This window comes from Cryptosporidium sp. chipmunk genotype I, assembly GCF_004936735.1.
Source record: "Cryptosporidium sp. chipmunk genotype I strain 37763 chromosome Unknown contig_12, whole genome shotgun sequence".
Classification (NCBI taxonomy): Eukaryota; Apicomplexa; class Conoidasida; order Eucoccidiorida; family Cryptosporidiidae; genus Cryptosporidium; species Cryptosporidium sp. chipmunk genotype I.
The window spans coordinates 13,695-35,181 of NW_027125585.1; the positions used below are offsets into that span (position 1 = coordinate 13,695).

The 21,487-nt window shown below is 32.4% G+C and overlaps 9 protein-coding genes across 9 annotated transcripts; 5 read left to right on the plus strand and 4 right to left on the minus strand.

The window, feature by feature from the left end:
* Positions 1-1,083: 1,083 nt before the first annotated feature.
* On the plus strand, positions 1,084-1,836 carry ELE39_000501 (the record flags this gene model as incomplete). Its single annotated transcript, XM_067343550.1, has 2 exons — positions 1,084-1,132; positions 1,211-1,836. 2 exons carry the CDS (start codon positions 1,084-1,086, stop codon positions 1,834-1,836), a joined length of 675 nt encoding a protein of 224 aa, XP_067202332.1.
* A 172-nt stretch (positions 1,837-2,008) lies between these two features.
* ELE39_000512 (proteasome regulatory subunit S2 (RPN1)) lies at positions 2,009-5,128 on the minus strand (the record flags this gene model as incomplete). The annotated part of the gene is made up of 1 exon (XM_067343561.1): positions 2,009-5,128. The coding sequence occupies one exon, from the start codon at positions 5,126-5,128 to the stop codon at positions 2,009-2,011; it is 3,120 nt and encodes a 1,039-aa protein (XP_067202343.1).
* Positions 5,129-5,868: 740 nt separating this feature from the next.
* On the plus strand, positions 5,869-6,347 carry ELE39_000517 (ubiquitin-conjugating enzyme E2; the record flags this gene model as incomplete). Its single annotated transcript, XM_067343566.1, has 2 exons — positions 5,869-6,024; positions 6,081-6,347. 2 exons carry the CDS (start codon positions 5,869-5,871, stop codon positions 6,345-6,347), a joined length of 423 nt encoding a protein of 140 aa, XP_067202348.1.
* A 179-nt stretch (positions 6,348-6,526) lies between these two features.
* Positions 6,527-7,504, minus strand: ELE39_000518 (hydrolase; the record flags this gene model as incomplete). Its single annotated transcript, XM_067343567.1, has 1 exon — positions 6,527-7,504. The coding sequence occupies one exon, from the start codon at positions 7,502-7,504 to the stop codon at positions 6,527-6,529; it is 978 nt and encodes a 325-aa protein (XP_067202349.1).
* An 851-nt stretch (positions 7,505-8,355) lies between these two features.
* ELE39_000519 (hydrolase) lies at positions 8,356-9,615 on the plus strand (the record flags this gene model as incomplete). The annotated part of the gene is made up of 1 exon (XM_067343568.1): positions 8,356-9,615. The coding sequence occupies one exon, from the start codon at positions 8,356-8,358 to the stop codon at positions 9,613-9,615; it is 1,260 nt and encodes a 419-aa protein (XP_067202350.1).
* Positions 9,616-10,236: 621 nt separating this feature from the next.
* Positions 10,237-12,801, minus strand: ELE39_000520 (DNA replication repC1; the record flags this gene model as incomplete). The annotated part of the gene is made up of 1 exon (XM_067343569.1): positions 10,237-12,801. One exon carries the CDS (start codon positions 12,799-12,801, stop codon positions 10,237-10,239), a length of 2,565 nt encoding a protein of 854 aa, XP_067202351.1.
* A 402-nt stretch (positions 12,802-13,203) lies between these two features.
* ELE39_000469 (uncharacterized protein) lies at positions 13,204-13,983 on the minus strand (the record flags this gene model as incomplete). The annotated part of the gene is made up of 1 exon (XM_067343518.1): positions 13,204-13,983. The coding sequence occupies one exon, from the start codon at positions 13,981-13,983 to the stop codon at positions 13,204-13,206; it is 780 nt and encodes a 259-aa protein (XP_067202300.1).
* Positions 13,984-15,700: 1,717 nt separating this feature from the next.
* ELE39_000470 (26S proteasome regulatory complex) lies at positions 15,701-17,218 on the plus strand (the record flags this gene model as incomplete). Its single annotated transcript, XM_067343519.1, has 1 exon — positions 15,701-17,218. One exon carries the CDS (start codon positions 15,701-15,703, stop codon positions 17,216-17,218), a length of 1,518 nt encoding a protein of 505 aa, XP_067202301.1.
* A 543-nt stretch (positions 17,219-17,761) lies between these two features.
* Positions 17,762-21,412, plus strand: ELE39_000471 (WD40 repeat; the record flags this gene model as incomplete). Its single annotated transcript, XM_067343520.1, has 1 exon — positions 17,762-21,412. The coding sequence occupies one exon, from the start codon at positions 17,762-17,764 to the stop codon at positions 21,410-21,412; it is 3,651 nt and encodes a 1,216-aa protein (XP_067202302.1).
* Between the last annotated feature and the right edge of the window lie 75 nt (positions 21,413-21,487).

The window sequence follows — 21,487 nt, forward strand, 5'->3', positions numbered from 1 at the left end:
GAAAATAAGGCGGCAACTCTGGTGCTCATAATGCTTCCAGAACTTTAATATGACCAAGAAGGTTTAGTTAGTCCAAGCAAGAATGTCAATGTTTGGTTGGATTATGGGTAATTGGGGTATTAAGAAAGATATATTCGAAAATATGGTTTTTGGGGGATCCTGGGGACTTTTTTTTTTTTAGATGGTACATGTTAATGGACAAGCAAATTCTTCACGAAAGTAAGAGTTAAAGCTCATTTGTGAAAGAAAAAAGTTTGGGCTTGGCAATCAAAGCAAAGTGAATTATTGATCACTACATTCAATATTTATTTTTTAGCTTGTTTAGTATTTAAATTTGTTGAAAAAAAAATCATTTATCATTGGGAGTTTAATCGGATTACTATAATATACATTGGAATGCTAGTATTTCTAACATTTTAATATGTATTACCGATTTTCAATGACTATTTGTTTTTATGTATGTATAAATAAATAAGTAAATGTTTATGAGTATGTATAAGTTTATTCATTTAAGTAAATAAAAGATGTGAATTGTCGTTTCCTTGGGAAACTCGAAGAAATGATAATTGAAACTGAACAGGGTAGGTAGGGGTGTTTTTATCTGATAAGGCCTTGCTTTGTAAATTGAAGAATGAGCGTTTTGGCGGGCTATAACAATTAAAAAAAATCTGAAAGTGTTGAAGGGGGCTACGGAAGGAGGGAGAGATTGAAATTACTGAAGGAAAATTAAAAAGCTGAGTTTATAATTGGTTAATATGAGCATTAATTAGAATTTGCTGTGAATCTTTTGTCAGAAAACTTAGTCCAGTAAGGATATGTGAGATAGAAGCTAGCGCGATTTCACATAACTTTAAGAAAAAATAATTCTCATTCAAATTGAAAAGGTTAAAAATTGAGTTTCCGTCAATAATTTATAATTTAAGTATATTATCTAGTAAAGTATTGAAAAAAATGTTTAATTTTAAGTCTTTTATTTACTTAAGTGAATTTATTTGTAATTCATTAAGTGGCATGTAAGGACATGCAGTGGCGCCAAAACCTGTTGTTTTAACTAAAAAAATTAAATTTATATTAGTAATAAAAATGAAGATAACAAAGAAAAGTATATTACTTTATGTGCCTAATTTGATAGGTAAGTTTTCTTATAAACAATTTATTAGTCTGAGAGGTTGCTCACTGACTTTACCTGAATTTCTATACCATATTAAAGGCTACCTAAGAATACTATTGGGATTGACGCCGCTGATTATTAACACTGAGTATTACTATATATCAATAATTTTTTATGGAATAAGCCAGATTCTAGATGCATTTGATGGGCATTTTGCGAGATTATTAATGCAAGAAACAAAATTTGGAGCCATGTTGGACATGATTACTGACAGGTGCAGTACAGTGATAATAATAATACTAACAATAACATTAAATAGGAACTACACATCCTTGATAATATTATTTTTGATTGGAGATATTTCTGGTCATTGGCTTTACATGATTTCAAGCATTTTATCAAAGAAAAGCTCTCATAAAAGCATTAAAAAAGATATGTGGCCAATTTTAAAGCTATATTATTCAAACAAACCACTATTATTTACATTGCATACATGTAATGAAGCTTTATGGCTTATTTTATATGCCCAAGGGTGTATCTATAATAAGTTCACGAACCTCAAACAATTAAATCAAATTGATCAAAGATTCATGTTATCAACACCTTATGCTCTCTACATAATTTTACCACTTGCTCTGATGAAAAATATATTAAATTTTGTTCACTTATTCTATGGTTGCAACATTCTCCTAGATATCGACATTAGAGAAAAAACGAAAAATTAATGCAAACAAAAAGCGGGTAATCGAAATTCCAAATTATTTATTTTACTTTTAAATCTTTTAATACCGCTAATATCTTTTGTTACTAATCTTAATAGAACTACCTTTACTCCAAACCTCCTCAAAGTCTTTTGTGTATATCGAATAAAAGTACACAGCGCATAAATATCTACTTTTATTTATCACTTGAACTTGTCCCGCTATTATCAACGTCTGGATTTCGCTCCAAAATTACAATATCCTCAATAGCGCTACAAGCCGGGACAAATTCATCGGTTGCCAACTCTGCTCTCTCATTAAACCCAAGAAGAACTGGAGTGTTGTGTGTCTGGAACCCTGTGATCTTTCTAGGATTCCCCGCTTGTCCTACTGTATCTACCATCTGCCCCACACGCACCAGGGTTTGGATTGGCGCCAATGACGTGTCAACTGTGACTACATGTCTGGGAGTAATTGCAGGTACAATTGAAAGTAAGAGGTAGTGATAGTTGCCAAAAAGAATAGTTCTGGATCTTAAAGCGAGGTGAAGAGTTGTGATAATAGAAACCAAACTTATTGGGTTTAAAAGAAGTTTGTTTGCGTGGCAGGGATTCACTGTTACGAGGCCTTTACCCATATATAGAAAACCTTGAGCGATTCTGACTGCATATAGAGCGTGCTTATCTTTTCCATAATACGAGGCCAACTGCCTCAGTAAGTTGGCAGTTCTTGCGTTATTTGTCCCCGCTGAAATTAGTCCAAGAGCAAAAATTGCATTTAGAGCAACATCTGGATCGGAATCGTGGGTCAGCTTGGAAATTGTGTCTATTAATACTGGCTTGGGGTTTCCAATTGAAAGGGCAGCCAAACTTATTGGTACGGCTCTCCTAATAAAAACTGATGAGTACTGAAGAACATTGTCAAGTGCCCTAAGAGACATTTCAGATCCGATCTCCTCTCCTAGGCTTATTAGTGCCATATTTAACACGCAGACTAATACCGAGATATCTGACTCATCATCATCCACTTGATCTTCCTCCTCGGGTCGCTTCTTCCCTCCTTTTGCGAGGGTCTCTTCGACAAGAACTCTCTGCATCTCTTGAATCTTAAGTACATCTCCTGATCCTGTGTACGCACAGCCAACCACAGTTTGCCTGCAGTGAGCCCCTATTGGATGAGTTATAGCCGAAAGAGCCTCCAAAGTTGTTTCACAAGCCTCCCGCTTTCCCAAGAAAAGTAATCCTAGACACAACCCATAAAGGATGCTTAGAGGATCATCCAAGAAAGAATTGCTCTCGAGTTGTGAATCTCCAGAAGACTTCTTCTTTTCCTCACCACTGCCTGAGGAGTCTCCGTCCTCCATACTTTCCCCAGTGAATCCAATGGTCAAAAGCAAGTCCAAAACAGCTTCAATAATGCTTTGGTTTCCTGATCCTGAGAAGATAAGACCTAAAGATAAAGCAGAAATAGCAGAGCACTCTAAGCTTGAAAAAGGGTCCATCAGGATTGGAATTAGTAACTCTAAGATATCTTCACGGCAGGTACCAATATATGAATATCCAAGGCCTAAAATAGCGCCCATTCTAATAGTATAATTTGGAACTACCGTCTTGATTATTGAAATCTTATTATCATTTGAGTTACCTGCTGGTTCGCCTCCTATTATCTCCATCTTTACATCATCCCCTCCATCTTTACTACTATCAGTAGCCATTCCTTGGATTGGCTCATCTCCAGAGCTGATATATTCAGATAAAAGAGCAAAAGAAGGATCACAGTCATTCTTGATTCTGATAGAAATTAATCCAAAAGCTATCAGAGCTCCAGCTTTAATAAACGGATCATCACTCCACTGGAATTTATCAATGTTAGCTAAACCTTCATCAATATTCCAGAGATTAATCACTCCCAAGGAGGCACTTACTGCCATCTTCCCAGAATCCTTATTCTTATAGAGCCAGGATGAATCATCCTCCCCAATCAGCTTATCCTTACAGAACCCAACATTTACTAAAGCATTCACATATGTAGATGCTAAATTCTGTTTTGCTGTATCCAAAACCATCATTGATCTGCTAGAATATCTGCTGTTATCTTCCAGATAAGTCTTGTAAATTTCTTCAGGAGTCTTTGGCTCAAGAACCTCCAATTCTTTTGCCAAGAACAAATAAAACTTGCTGAGGTATTCATTGGAAAAGATTCCTTCAATTGTCGATAGCTCAGATTCTCCATAGATTTTACAGAAATCTCTGCTAACCAAATGAGCTTTAAGCTCCTCCAAGTCTATGTTACTTGAGAATTTAGCAAGTTGGAAAAAGATCTGCTTTAGAATACTCAATCCTGAAGCTCTGAAAATGCTCAGTGAGTTTGAGCCATTAGAATTATTGGTTTCATTACCCTTGAATTTGTCCTTCTTTAATTCATAGGATATTACATCATCTATTACAGAAAATATCTTCTCCTTACAATTCTGACCATCTAACTTAAGAGCTACAGAAATAGCCCATGAGTACTTTCCAAAGCTCAAAAGTAGCTCAAAGCAGAGCTTCAGATATAAATCATGTTCTTCTGCTGATATGGCATATTGGGAAAGCTGTTGCAAGTATAATACAATCCTCTCCATTTGTTCAACATCAATTTTGGTTAGGTAATCCAATAATGTCTCCATTTGCTCAACTTCACAAAGCAAATCAATAGCCTCCAGCTCACAGTGCTTCTCAATCTGATAAGGAACCATAATCTTAACCAGTTCAAGGAGATCTGAAACATCTGGTTCTTGGCCTGATGCTCCGGATAAATCTTGTCTAGTTTGTCTTTCAGAATACTCCAATGTAATTTCACCTACAATATTTCTGACATACTCTTGGCCCCAGTCCAAGATTCCTTTCTTGTTTCCAGAAAGCAATCTATATTTTAAAGCTCTACCCTCTTTCATATCCCCCAAGGTGGTTGATAAGACCGAAATAATCTCGCAAGAAAGTTCAGATAGTTGGCCTTTCTTTGAAACCTGGGAGTCACAAAACTCTTTCAGGCTTTCGTAATGTATACCCAAAAGCTTCAAAGCCTTTGGAACCGATGTCATTCCGCTAGTAGATGTCTTTATTAAGCTCGAAAGGGATTCTAAGCTGGACTTAGAAACATCAAACTCAGCCTTCTCTGAGACAACCTTTTCAACCAACCCATCTATTTCCTCTTTCAAAATCTTATCTTCCTCTGTTAAATCCATCATATCCACATTCGGAATTGATTCCACCTCTTTTAATCCCTCCTTACCAGACTCTTCATTATTTGACAAATTTTCTTTGTTAGACGTCATGTTACTTTGAATTCTCTCTTCCTAACTCTTCTAATTATCTTAAACTCCAATTCTTTCTCTCAAACCATTTCCTTGCTACTTTGTTTTTTTTATTATTTATTTTATGTAAAGAACGCTTTGCCTCTTTAAGCCTAAGCCAAGCTATTCACCCGCCCCACAGTTTTTTTTGCTTATTTTCCTATATTTGCCCTTCACTCTGCTTGCTCAATAATTTATTTATTATTAAATTCTTCAATGTGTGCCCGCCTACTACTTTCTAACCTTAATACTATCGCCTCCAAATGAATATCTAGCCTACACTATTCTTACTTTTTCATCAAATTTCCATCAACCTCTCTTTTTCTTTAGCTTGATTTATTTTTATATAGGAGCTACTTCTAAAAGACTTTGGCGCCAAGAGTGCCGCCGGCAGTTGAGCGGGCTTGGAATATTTTAAAAAATTATTGTTGGTAATAATCGAGGAGGAAAATATTGGTAATAGATAAAATCTTATAGTAGGAGGAATTGAAGTGGGAGATAGTTATTATTGAGAGTTCAAACTATTAGAATAAAGCACGAAAGTTTTTAAATCAGTTTTTGTGTGTGTGTACCTGTTTAATTAAGAAAACCTTTTTTCTTCTAGCTATTTATTAATAAGGCAGGAATCACTACTTGGAAATAGCTTATTGGAAAAAAATATTGAAAGTTTATTCTATTTTAGAAGTAAATAAAGTAATTTATTGTATATCAATTGTTTCATAATGGATGAAGTCGTAGTTCCAAGAAGTTTTAGATTACTCGATGAACTAGAGAGAGGTCAAAAAGGGCAAGCTACTGATGGAGTATCATGGGGTCTGGACCAACATGATGATATTACCTTAAGTACCTGGGCGTGTACTATTTTTGGTCCTCCAAATGTAAGTTTACAGAAATTGTTATATTTTGTTTAATTTCCTTACTACTTCTTAATTAGACTACTTTTGAAAATAGAATATACTCACTAACGGTTTCATGTGGTCCAAACTACCCAGATGAGGCTCCTATTGTCAAATTCAATACAAAAATTTCGTTGGGATGTGTGGACGGGCACGGATTTGTCAGTCCAAGCTTTGCTGTACTAAAGCAATGGCAGAGGAATTTTTACATTGAGAATGTTCTAATAGCACTAAGACATGAAATGGCCTCTAATTCCAATAGAAGATTGGCTCAGCCCCCAGAAGGTGCTTTTTATGACGATTAAACTTATAGGCTTGAGTATATGCAAGGATGAGGACGAAAATTTATGTCAATTACGGTATAAAAGATATTTGCTGTGCAGATCTTTATTGTACTATCAACCATATAGAGAAAAGGTCTTGAGATAATGAATCCTATAATCTATAATTTTATTGATCTCTCCTATACAAAACCTAGTTCTTTCTACTTTTGTTGAATATTATCTTGAATTCTAATAGAATCTATGTCTAAACCAATTTTAGAGTATTCAAACTCAGAACTAGAACCGAAATAGTTAATTATATCATTAACAATGTTATGGCCCTCCTCTAAAAGCTGGTGCTTGCAATTCTGGTAGATTATTGCTCTTGCTTTTGGCATCATATTTTTAAGCTTTGGAATGATTACATCAGCGGGAACCATTTCATCATGCAGACCCAGGAAAAAGCATACTCCAGTAATTCCCCTCACTAAAATATACTTATCCATAAATTCTTGAAGAGCTTGGTCATTTTCCCAGAAATCAAAACCTGTTACCACTCTACCAAAAGTTGATCTCAATTGTCTTCCATAATATCTGTGCCTAAAATACCTTAAATCAATAGCATTTGGGTCAATCTTTTCAGGATCATAGTAATCATCTAATAAACTGTCTCTACTAAATAACAAGTATAATGGAATTGAATTTTCAAAGAATCTAAAAACTCCTGGAATATTCTTTAAAACCATTTTTTGTATTGCTGAAAGTGGCTTGCAAAAACAAGCTGGACATAAAGAAGCCACCTTAAGCACTTTCTCAGGATGAGCCCCTGCATAACATAAAGTCATCAAACCTCCCATGGAAATCCCAACCAAATACAAAAATAACTTTTCTAAACCCAAATTTACCAGGACTGTATCTACTTGCTTAATAAAATCATCGGTAGTCAATTTCCCAAAATAACTCCAAGAAGATAGTCCGTGTCCAGGCATATCTATTCTCAATACTGCTAAGCCTGACTTTAAACATTCAGTTTCCAACTGCTTGAAAGACGAAATTGAGCTAAGTAGCCCATGAAAACATATCACCAAAGGACCATTATATGCTGCTTTCTCGACACTTGGAAACGACAAAACGTAATTTATTCTTCCATTTGGCCCTTCTGTGAATTTCCCCTTCTCAAATTTATACTTAGACTCCATTTCCTTCTGCAAACGCTCTATAATAATATTATACCTACTTTAATATCAAGTTCTATTCTTCCGAACTTAGCCTTTACTCTACTAGAGTGCCTGATCAATCAGAAAACTGTCACTACAGATGCCTAGTTATACCTATATATATACCGTAATCCACTAACAAATAGTTCATTTATTAATTTTTCATTACAAAGAATTTCGCATGTGCCCGCCAAATTCACTTATGTATCCCACTAATTACTTTTAGCATTATTAGTATGGAAATCGAAAAAAACGAACATTTTGACAAAAATAGCTCTACTTGGCTAGTAATCAATTTGGAAATGAGATACGCTGGAATTCTTCGGAGTATATTGTTATCATAATGTTAAACATTTCTATACAGCCGATTTTCTAGCAGCAATCTGATAGAGAAGCACTGAAACATAATATCTTTCTTATACTACTCGCTATCCCCCCTCTATCCCCTCTTCCAACCCCTCCTGTGGTAAAGTCTGACTATTAATTCTGCACCAGAATAAATTCTGGAATTACCACACTAAGGATTAAATTTGAGATAACATACCGTTCTATAACAAGCAATTACTTTAGGGGAAAAAAAAGTGCATTAACCCTTTTCTAGTTTTTTTAAGTTATTTCCCGCCAACATATAATTAATTAGAACCCACCCCACTATAGAAATCGAGAAAAAGAAGTGGCGCCAATATTTGGCGCTGGATCGAATTATAGAGGACAAGGTAAATAATAAACAAAAAGGGGGAGTTAAATATAATATAGAATTAATATACCGTTAAAAGTTAAATTAATTGAATTATAGGGTTAAAGTAAGATATAGTAACTATTAGAAAAACAGTATGTGGTTATTCAAATACATTGTTGCAACTTTAAGTTTTGCTTACATAGGTATCTTTACAGTTTATGGAGAAGAGCAAAAAGTCATTCCTGACCACTTTTACTTTGAAGAAGGCTCCAGAATTCAATTGTCACGTGGAACAGTTAACTACCAGTTACATCAGGAGAATGAAAATGGGCCAATTTCTGTATGTCTTCATTGTTTTATGGGAACAATTTCGGACTGTTCAAGCATTTCCAAGAATTTAGCCAAGAATGGTTATAGAGCTTTGAGATTTGATTTGTTTGGACACGGTTTGTCTCAATTTAAGAATTTTGGATATTATTCTGTGGATGATTATGTTGACCAAACAATGGAAATACTTGAGAAATTAGGTCTCTATAATGTAACTGACATTTCTGAGGAAGAACTACATTCAAGTAACTTCGTGCCAAGGTTGCATGTAATAGGTACGTCTTTAGGTGGATTTGTAGCAATGAGGATTGCTCAGAGATATCCAAAACACATCAGTAAGCTAGTTTTGGATGCTCCCCCTGGCTTATTAAAAAAGAAAGTGGCACCTTATTTGCAATATTCTGTTATTAATTATCCACTTCAGTTTCTTGCCAATATATACTCGCCAGTTTGGGGATGTTATCAATTCATGGACCCTCCTTCCGAGAATCTCTCCTCTCCAAAGCTTGACTTTAGAGCAAAACACTATTGCAAACAAATACTTTTGACATCTTTACAACTGTTTTTGGGAATTAATTTGTGGAATAATGTAGAAATTTACCGAGAATTTAGTAAAGTCGACGTACCAACTCTTTTTTTCTGGGGAGCTGAGGACAAATTATGCCCTCTTTCTTCTGCTATTGCTATTTTAAATGAATATGTACCAAAAACAAAGATTATTGTTTATGAGAACTGCAGGCATAGATGTTCTAAATACTGCAAAGAGCAATTTGTTCAAGATATTATCAAGTACTTTAATAATGAAATTGGCGAAGAACTTGTATCAATGTCTCAATATTATAATTCAGTATATGACATAATTCATTCTTCAGAAAAGAGATCACTTCCATCTATTAGGAGTATTCGTTCTAATTCATTATTAGAGCCTAATTCTGCGTCAGAAGACGCGTGTTTAAAAAGCTCATCTGGAAGTCAAGAATTCGCAGTTCAGTTAGCATCTTCAACTACTGAAGAGGGTACCGATACTGAGGCTTCTAAGAGTGAATCATACGATCTAGATTATAATATATGTAAAAATGGTACTTAGAAGGTCATCAATGGATAAAAATAAATTACGAATTTCTATCAGAATTTTAATTAGAAAACTTCTTACTTGATATTAAAGATTTTATTCCGAATTTGAACTAGAGTGAGAGAGAATTGGAGACTCCTGGGAATTTTCTATCTTAGCTTTAACTCCGTGTACTTATATTTAACATGTTAAATCAGATACAAAGATTTTCTAAAATTAACTTTTTCAACAGTAGCTGGAGTTAATTAGACAATTGTTTCAAAATCTGAACCCATTAACTGCTTGGTGGCTGGAGATACTATTTATTCTTACAAATGTTTGATTTGACGTTGATAGAGTGAAGTATTTTCTAATTAATCCTTATGTGTGCTCTAGAATATATTGATTAAACTGGAAAATAAACAAACACCAACTGGCCCCCTATTAAAAAAGATTTCTTATGTTTGCTTAGTTTACTTCTATTAATTATATTTTTTTAATAAATTCTCACAAAAATTTGGAACTTCCGCATGCATTCTGATTTCAGGCTACACCCCCAAATGACGTAATTACTAAGTATATTTTTAAAAATACAAGAAAAATAAAAGGGTAATTAAAAATCTCTTACAAAATATCAAAGCTTTGTGTAAATTATTATTAACATTTAGCTTTTTTCTTTGTTTCTTTGATCGATTTCCCTGTAGTTTTGCTTTTCTTGACCTTAATTAGCGAACCGAGGTCATTGAATGCTTTTGATTTGCCTTTTGAAAGCTTAGAAAAGTCTTCTTCTTGGTCATCATTATCGTCATTCTCATCAAATTCATCTTCTTCTCCATCATCCCGATCTTCATCTCCTCTTCTTGAAGGCTCAACGGAGTCTTCAAACTTATTTTTCTTGGACTGTATGGAAAATTTGACTGCATGAGTAGTGGAATTGATCATTCTAGTCATGGCAGACTTTGTCTTACTGTCCACTTTATCATAAGTTCTGGTTTGGTTTTTAAGCATTAATGATGACATATGCTCGATCAAATGATTTCTATTGAGACAATATTCGTCCATGAATGAAATACTCATTTCAATGGCATCTTTTGTATCCATCTTGCTATTAAGTAGAGGAGCTGTAGCTTTAAAGTAAATTAAATCAAGATATCCAGAAAGCCTTAGCCCTTTTGATGATGGGCAGTTTCCTTTTCTTCCAATAGTAATAATAGCCATAAGCTCGCTTAAAAGTCTCTTATTTTTATTAGTTGTGGAGTTCTTTCCAAGCCACTTCGGGAATTCAGGCCTAGCTAAGAATGAATTTGCAGAGCAGAGTCCTGGAGCAACTGCACAGTTCATTGCAATTTCAGAAAGTAAGCTCCATTCGTTATCAGCTCTGAGCTTGGCGTTAAATACATCAGCCTCAACAAACAAGTTTGCAGATTCAAGAATGCTCTCAACTACCTGAGGAGTCGCGGTCATCTGCTGGTTTGAGGATCCAAATCCACCTCCACCCTTTACAGATAACGCTGAGATATAATTTTCCTCAAGTAGAAGAGGCATTAAATCAAAATCTATGAAAAAAATCTCCAGCTTCTCATTGATTGAAAGGTGTGACGACTCACTAGTTGTTAAAAGCTTTTTTGTTGCTGAGAACACATCCAAAGTAACCTGAACATCTTTTAAATGACCTGATATTTCTGTTTTTATATCGGAAAAACGAACATTTAAATTTGATAAAGATAATAACTGCAATTCGTTAAGTATTTGCCTTAAGTCATTTCCAACTGACTCACAAAGCAGCTCAATTGCGTTTGGTTCAATCTTCATTCCCTCTTTATTAGCGATTTCCTGCATCCTTTTAATGATCTGAACTTTTGATGGACGATTAAATCTCAAGTCATAGCACTTTGGAGCCAAATTACGTACTTTTTCATTCATTCTATCATTGCATATGCATATTATTGGCCACCTAGTCTTCTGAATCAGCCTCCCAAGGGCGGCTGCTCCTCCTCTGTCGCTTCCTCCCAATCCATCCATCTCGTCCATTATCAATATCATATTAGTATTTAGCCCACCTTCTTCCCCAAATTGGCCATTGGATGAAAATTTCCTAGCAAAAGTTGAGAGAGAAAACCCACCAATAGCGCTCTCTGATAGATTTTCAATGATTTCTTTTGTTCTATCATCACTAGCATTCATCTCTATTGGAATATATCCACACTTTTTCGCAATTAGAGAAGCTACTGTAGACTTTCCTATACCTGGAGGGCCACTTATTAAAGCAGCTCTAGCATTAATATTTTCAACTTGAGGAAATCTGCTACCTGGAGAAAATGAAGCTTTAGGCGGAGCTTTCTTGTTACCTTCTATTACTACTGATTTCCAGTCAGAAAGCCAAGTTTGTAATTTCTTAATTACCTCGCCGTTACCCAATACTTGGTCAAGAGACTCTGGTTTGTGTCTGTCTGTCCACAATGAACTATTTTCATCAACGTTACTACTATTTATATGATAATTATTTCTCTGTACCTCACATCTGACTACTCCATGAGCTTTCCGATTAGGAGATTGGCTGTCATATTTGGCCTCCTTTTGTTTATAATTTGTATAAATCTCAATAAATTCATCTTCGCTGAGAATTTTTACACCTTTTGACTTGGCATTACGGTATTTACTACCTTCTTCAATTGACCTTCCGTCTTCCAAAGAACCACCTGCTATTAAGTATGAAGTTCTGCCACTCACAGCTGAGGTCAATTTGCCTCCCAAAATCTTTACAAAATCCTCTATTTCTTGTCGAGAATTATTATTAAAAGTACCGGTAACAACTATACTCATTCCATTAAAAGGACCAATTAATTCTTCATCATTCTGAGATTCGGAGCTTGTTTTATCTACTTGCAAATTTAGGCTCGATTTTGATGAAGATGATTTACCTCTCTTAGGTGAGCTTTGTTTTTCAGCCTTAACTGGTGCATCTTTCTTTCTTCTACTCGCAGGGCTTTTCAAAGCTTCTTCTTCCCCCACATATTCTTCCTCATCATTGCTTAGTACTTTATGTAACCTAGATCTTTTTGAAGTTTTTTTCACCTTTATTTCACAGCCTTCAGTTTCGTCATAATAATTTACCTTACTCTTCTCATTTTTGTTTATTTGAACAGTTGAATCAGCTTTTTTATTATTTTGCAACTTCTTCCTCTTACAGCTTGAAAAGTAATCATCCAACGTCAGCTCCATGTCTATTAACTCCTCAGCTAGATTTAAAAGTAAAACTGTATTTATTTTTCAGCTGAATTCCTTAAATCTTACTTTTCAATCCATTAATGGTACCCCACTTCCATGTTTGCCGGCAGTATACCTGTTTTTGATTATTTTTGAATATTTTTGGAATTATTCAAAAATTAATTTTTTCTCTCGTTAAATTTAAAACTTTGCGATTACTTACAATGAATTGATATCCATTATTCCCTCATAAATCTTTGAAGAATTTTATTGAAGGAAAAAAAAATCTCATCCTTCTCGTTAACTAGTAAAATAATCTAATCTTTTCATTAATTTTTTTTTCTCTTTTTTCTCTTCTTCTCTTACTCTTATTGAAACTAACATTAAACTGACTCCATTTCTTTGTTTAATAGTACATTAGTGATTAAATATTGAATTATTATTTCCATTCAAAAACTCCATTATTTCGTACTCAACCTTGTACCCATTTTGCATAATACTATCTAAATCTTCACTTAAAATCCTTCTTGTATTGTTCTTCTTAACAGTAGTTATATATGGAGAACGGTAATAATTAATTGGATTATATGGATAACCTAAATATCCACTTCTAAACATTGGATACTGATTTTGGGGTATTTGATGTATGACTTGTGGTATCACATCAAATTGATGATAACTAATAGGTCTAAAAACTATTTGATCTCTATGTATTAGCTCGTACTCTGCCATTCTTCTTATATTTAAAGGCTGATATATTGTGTTATTTTTGCAATCAGTCATGTTTAGGATATTTTCATGACTTAAGGCAAATTCTGGATTTAGAATGAGTGAGCTTTCTGTTTGAATAGTATCATTCAAGACTCCGTTACCAAGTCCTAACAATCCTTTACTCCTAACGATCTCACCAAATCCTTTATTGTAGTTTCTGTCACCATTTGAATCGCTATCCTCTTCTTGTTTGATTAACATTGTTAAATTGTAATTGTACAAATCTCCACTATTTTGATTTTCTTTCAAGTATTTAATTCCCACATTAGATTTATTATTTGCTATATTTTGAGTAACTAAATTTTCTATTCCATTACCTTCTATTGACTTAAAAATCATTAAAACCAAAATGGTCTTAATTCTCCAGCTTGATTTTTGAAACAATATTTGCTTTAAAAATTCACTGACTTTAATTTTAAAACGCATCATCAAAACTTTTTCCACAATATTTAGAAATAATTTTTAATTAATATTTATATATAAGAATTTATCTTTTAAATTATTAAAAAAAAAATTAGAATTTTACTATGGTACTTTCTTTCCCCATTTTTTTAAATTTTCCAAACGAAATTTTATATCAATATTTATTTGATGCAACTTATCTCCATAATCATATCGGCACATGTTTGTATTGCAAATATTGCATGCATGCAATTCCATTTACAAAATGACGACTTTTGCCGCCACTTCTCGAATTAATGTATGTGGAAAATTGTTATATTTAAAATGTTAATAAGAGTAATTAACTGTAATACGAGAACAGAGTACCTAGAGCTGAAGTTTTTTATAACATTCAATACGAGTATAAGAATTTCTAGTTGTAATTTTTTTTAAACAGTATGAAAATGATATAGAACAATTCTTGACAATAAATAGAAAGGATTCAGCGATAGTTTCTACTTAATTTATGATTCTTCTTTTATATTAAATATTATTTATTTCTCTTTTAAAAAGAAAGAGAAGAAAATAAAAATTTAAAGAAGGTCAATGTAATTATTTACAGGTGTGCTTGTTTAGCTAATGTTAATAAACAAAATTTAAAAAAAAAAATAATAGCTCTTTAGACACTGTTCCTATTATCTGTGGAATATTTAAATAATCATACCGGATTATTTATCAAATAAATAATGAAAAAATCAAGTAATACATTTTTCACGTCGTGGTGTGAGGATTTTTTTAAAAAGGGCAAGTATTTGTGTATTTATATTAGTTTCTTAGCCCTTCAAAACTCCATAAATCTTAAAAGCGAAAGTGAACATAATAAATAGTGGTAATTCCATAGAAATTATTTTAATATTTTTCTTCATTTTCAACAGTATTCAAGAATTTGACAACAAATCATTTATGGCGGTAGTTTGTCATTTTTCAGCCTAAACAATAAAAATTAATAAATGTTTTGGCGGTAAACTTGATTCACATTAATCCTTATACATTTAAATACTATATATTGATAATATTTAATAAAAACAAGAGGAAACGAAAAAAAATAAGTAAAGGCCGTCATATTTTACGAAATATATTTATTTATTTGAAATTCCTTTGTTGATTGACTTACTTTCTCATTTATGTTAAGGGAGTGAAGATTAGAATATCCCTAATTTTATTTGGAATGAATACTAATATTAAATACATCCTAATTAGATAGTACTCATTTTGAACGTGAACGCCTGTATCTAAGACGACATGCTGCAATTACCACTTGTTCGTTAATTCACCCTGGCAATACTAGCTTGAGTATGAAAAGTAATAATTTAATATAATGCTAGTCGGAATTTTTCACTTCTGGCTGACTGAATAAGTACTCAAACAGGTGAATAATTTTTTCCCCACCACAATATATAACAATATTAAGTGGGTAAGCTTGAAGTTCCATTAATCTTAGAGATAGGACTACAATAGAACATAGGTTGTTTTAGTTCACATAAAGATGCCGAAATTGAGGAAGTTTAACCACCTAGGATGTACGTTGTATTAAGGTGGCCTTAATCGGTTATATTTGTTATTCTTATTCGTTTAGATGATTCTGGCGCACGCAAAGTTAATATGTCAGTCTCGAAAAAAAAAAAGCATATAAATATTCCAATTAATTAGGAAAAAGAAAAGAAAGTTGAAACTGATTTAATTTTTGGAGTCATTTTCTAAAATGGGTAGTAATTTGGATAATGACTTAAAAAAGAAATTGCAGGTTTTTCTAGCCTCTCCCCTTTGTCAAGAATCTTATAGTGAACTCTCTAATGTAATATCGGTAGTTGGTTTGCTTGAATTGTTACTTAATTCAAATAGTATGGATGATATTACACTGGTTACTGAGGTTTTAAAGCGTTTGACTATATTAGGAGTACTGGACGACGCTATTTTTGATATTTCCAATGCTAAAGAAATGCTAGAGAAAGGATCAAGATCACAAATTGAGTGTATTAGATTATTAGTAGCTTTTATTTTGAACTCGCTTTCTATGAATGAGGTAAAATGTAAAAAAGCTTGTGAGAAAGGTTTTTATTCAGTATTGGGATTATTATTAAGAGATATAAATATATCAATAGGTGAGTCTGCATCGAAAACAATAAAGTTTATTTCAAAAAGCAACCCAGAGTATGTATATGATCAAGATTTAATAAATAAGTTATTGGAAAATTTTAAATCATTGAAAGATGAAACGAGGTTAAGAATTATTGACACTTATATATCAATAGGTTCAGCTTCTGAGGAACTATTTAATAAATGCCAAGAAAAAGGTGAATTCTACTCACTAGCTTTAAAAGAGTATTTTACTGAAGATATATTACTAAAGCTAGTGTCAATGAAATTATTAGAAGATTTGGGTGAATATAGTTGGGGAGTGAAGTTTATAATAAACAATTCAACTCCAGAACTATTAATTGATGATCTTAATAATCCAATGTTTGATGATGAAATAAAAATGTCAATAATGTATTTATTGTCGAAGATGGCAAATAGTAATCCAGAATTGTCACAAAAAATACTTACAATGTCAGGGAATTCATTAGTTAAAACTTTCAAGGAGTTCATGGGGTCTTATAATAGCATAAGTTGTAGTGAAGATCATTTAAAATCTGTCTGTGCAATAAATTGTTGGGGACTATTTGCTTCTAGTTTAATAAGTTTTCAAAATCTAATGAATGTTTGGGAAGAATCTTTTCAGATAATGCTCAAGCTCGTTTCGAATTCAAAATCAGAGATTTCTCTTTCTAGCTTGAACTCTTGGGTAACTTTCTTTGAAAGCAAAGATATAAAAGAAAAACTTAATCAAGTAAATACGAGCTTTGGATTGAAACAAAGCATTGAAACTCATCTTTTGCCTTTAGTTATTTCTGATATAATTTCAAAGCCTTTCCCTGAAAATAGAACGCTAATTTACAGAATTCTAACGTTAATGATACCTCATTTTTCAAACATAACATCAAGCTTGATTTCAAATAATAAAATTAGGGATCTTTTATTGAATCCAAATAGTGATTCAAACAAGGATATTTTGTATATAAAATATGACCTTGTTAAGCAGATGGTAAAATACGATCAAAACGCTATTAATAGTATTCCTGATCCTAATTTTAGCTCATCTCTACAGGAATACGTTAAAATTGGACCATTTTACAAATCTCACTCTTCTGAAATGCAAATTCAGGACCTAACAATGTAGATAATACTTATTGCATATTTATATTTAATTTTTTTTAATTTTAATGTATTAAAATTATTATTTCCTATTCATCTTTTTTATATTTTTAATTATAATTTTAATCTTGCATGTGGACAGTATTTTAGTTAGTAAACTCCGGTATATGCAATAATGAGAGTTACGTGTAATACCGGCAAGTCAATAAAAAAGCAGATGATATTAGCGGAAAAAAAATACATAATAATTTTCCATGTGTGAGGAAATATTTGAAAATTAATTTAAAAAAATAATAATAATAAAGAATAAAACTAACAATAAAGCTCGAGAGGATTAAATAAATATTTTAATTTTCAGACAACAAGTAAATCACTTTCTTTAATAAAAGAAAAGATTATTTCAAATATTCAGAATTTAACGAATGAATTCATAAAGTAATAAATACTAAATAATAAGAATAAAACAAGTATTTCAAACGTTGTTATTAATCAGAATAAAACTCACACATTTATATTGTTATAATTGAATTTATGTGTATATACATATATATAAATACATTAAATAAAAATGGTGAACAAAATTAAGAGTTTGAGCAAAGAAAAAGATAGTCAAGAATGGGATTTTCAAAGTAAGTATTCAGGAATTTCAATAAGACAAGTATTTTTATCTTATAATAAAGCCGTGGATGACAAATTAAGAATAATTGTTCAAACAAACGAGACATCATCAATAGAGATATTACAATTTTCTGATGAAAAGAAGTTATATAGTAGAACATGGTGCCCACAAGAAAATAAAATAGAGGAAGAGTTTGATTTTATGCAGATATCATCTTGTTTGTATTCAAAAGATTATGTATGCATAGGATTTTCAAATGGAAGTGTGAGGTTATATAACTTTCCAAAAGCCAAAATATTAAAGAAAAAAGAATCAATCATAGAAGATACTGAAGAACAGATTTACGACCATTATTATAATACAATGTTCGGTGATTCACAGGAAATGGAAGAAGATAGTGAAAGCAGTGGATTTTGGTTAGACGATCCATCATTAAATAATTTACCCTCAAGACTATTGATGAAACATATGGGATATCCAATATGTATTAAAGAAAGGAATGGGATGATTTATGTTTTATATGACGATGGAGCCTTGATGAGTACTAGTGTTGAATCAAGTGTTGGATACAATGTAATAAGATATGATGAGTCTTTTCAGGATGGTATAAACTTTTCATTGAATCAAAAAGGAGATAGAATTGCAGTTTCTACAAGTAACAGAAGATTAATAGTATCAAGTTTGGAAGTGAGAGAGTTAGATAAAAAGAGCGATGATGGGATAAGAAGCTGTAAACGTTTATTTGAGTCTCAAGTATTTAAAAAGTCTCTGCTTCAAAAGACTAAAAAGCCTAAAGATCCATATAATTGTCTTGTTTTGGAATGGAGCAATTGTGGTGAATATATTTATTTACCAGGAGAGTCAGAAATTAGAGTAATATCGGTAAATGAAGATCAAAGAGAAATCAAGTACTTTAGTTCAGAGACTGGGACGAAGAACTTTGGATTAGATATATGCATAGTAAAGGAAATAGAATATAATGAAGATAAGAGGATATTAGTATCTTTATCTCTTCAAGGAGAAGTGAAAATATATATACTTGGATTGGGAGTGAGTGAAATTAAGGAACTCAAAACATTGATGTTGAATATTAAAAGTATGAAAGAATCATTTCCAATATCTTTGGATTTATTATTAATTAAGAGTAGAGAATTGATTAATGAAGAGGATGAAGAAAAAAAAGAACAAAACTTTTTATATATTTCAACGGTATTAAGTTCTGGAGAATTGATATTAAATAAACTTCAATTAGATTTAGGAGTTTACAATAAAGTAAATTTGGTTGAGAATAAACCAATTAGCCAAAATGATGAGTTTCTTGTTGAAAAATTAAGCAAATATAAAAGATTTGATGAAAAAAATGATGAGAAGAACTCTGGTTATAGTTTACTTTGGGATGATGTAGAGGTAGATGAAGAAGAATATGGGAGTAAGAGGATTGATTCCAATAGGAGTGGAAAGGTAAGGAAAGGAAAATCAGAAGTTGATTATCCTGAAGGTAGAAACATTCAACGTAGATCTGGGCTTAGGAAACTTGCAGATGAGGAGGAGATGAGTGATAATGATATATTTAAAGATGTGGATGAGTTAAAATATCCTTTGGACGTTAGAGATAAAGATAATGTTTCAAGTGGAGATCGAAAACAAAAGGGAATAGATTGCTTGAGTGGGGAGATTGAAGGCGATGATTTAGATTTTGAAGAAGATGATGATGATGAGTATGAATATGAGAGCTGGGATAAGAGGGAATTTGGAAGACACATTGAACATTTAAAGAATAGAATAGAGAAATTAAAATCGATAATAAATAATGGTAATGAGAGCCAGCCTCCGGTACATCCTGGATATACAGGTGATAATGAAACTTTGGATTCACTGAATGAAGAGAATAGAGAATTTTTGTATTGTTGGAATCAGTCAGGATACGTGTCTTATTCTATAGATGAGGAGGGAAGACCTTCAATAGATATGGAATGTTACAATTCAATGGATGGACCAAAGAAATTACGAGTATATGATACAAAAGGATATAATATGGCATGTATAGGTATGGATGGATATTTATTAGGTAGAAAGTCTAAAGTATTGGAAAATGGGACAGTTGTTTTGTCAATCATTGATTACAATATTTGGAGAACATGGGGAAGGAGCGATAAGTCAGGTTGGTCAAAGACCTTACTAAATGGGGAGGATTTGGTAAGTATGACGTGTAACCGTGATTTTGTAGCAGCAATTACATCATTAAGGTATTTAAGAATATGGAGAAACAGTGGTATAAGTGTTTCAGTGACGAAGTTGGTTGGATCTCCAATTTGTTGTGTATCAAATGATAGTTATTTGTTAGTAGTAACACAAAGAGAGCCATTTTATACCCCGAGAAGTAAGTTAAGATTGGGAGGAAATATACAGGAAGGGATAGTATCTGGGAGATGTAATACATACGAGATATTATTTTTGGATGTTACTCAAGAAACATTAATATATAGTGATATAATGTCAATATCTCCAGAAACCATTATAAAGTGGTGTGGAATATCAAATAAAGGAGTACCAATAATACAGGATACTTCTGGCCAAACATATATGCTATCAAGACAGTGGAAGAATCAAAAGGAGAATTGGATTCCAATAACAAATTTTGGTTCATTAGAGTCAAGTACAAGCTGTAAATATTTTATTTTGGGAGTAAATGAGGATCATTTTAATGTATTAAAATTACCGGATGGATTGGATAATCCAATTCCAATAATGGCAAAGAATAATTCAAATCAGAATTACTCAACAATAAAGATACCTTTTAACATACCAATTTTAGGATTACCTTCAATAAGGCAGTGGATGAATATAATAGAAAATGATCCGACTTTGAATGAATGTATTACTAATAATAATATATCTTGGGAAATTATCGATGAATTAAGAATGAAATTAGATTTGATGCAAGGTAATATTTCAATGGTAGATGAATTTTCGTGTCACAAAGACTCAAACCAGTATAGGCAATATAAGCTACAACGTGAGAAGTTATTGATGAGGTTGTATATGAAATTGGTGATAAAACAATTAGTAGAGCCAGCATTTGATGTAATTAGAATGTTTAACTTTCCAAAAAGTTTTCAGATAGCTTTAGAGCAAGCAGAGAAGAGTGGGGAGCGTATTTTGGCGAATAAGATTAGTCAAGAGATTCGGATGAGGTCAAAATATGAGCAAGAGAAATCAAATCGAAATTTAAAGGTGGATAATACAAAAGGATTTGGTAATTCAATTAAGGAGGATGATACTCTGAAGCATACTATCAAAAATAAGTCAGATATGGAGAATATTCATTTTAATGATGAAAGAAGTCGAACTTCAGTTAGTAATAATATAGGTGATTCTCCATCTACTTCCACTCCTTGTTCCGTTACTGGTGCAACTTTACCATCATCACAATCACAACCGCTTAAAATAAATAACCTGTTTAATACGAGAACTAAATCTGGAAATGATAGATCATCATTGAAGAATTTGTCTGGAGAAACAGATTATGGGGCTCAGCATAACGAGATTAGTCAAACAATTCAATACTGTTCAGAAATTATCAAAAAGAGGAAAGTTTGATTGAAAGCACTAAGATAAATTATTCATTTAATTTCACTACAACATTATGATAAGAAAGGGAAAAGAGAGAAAAAA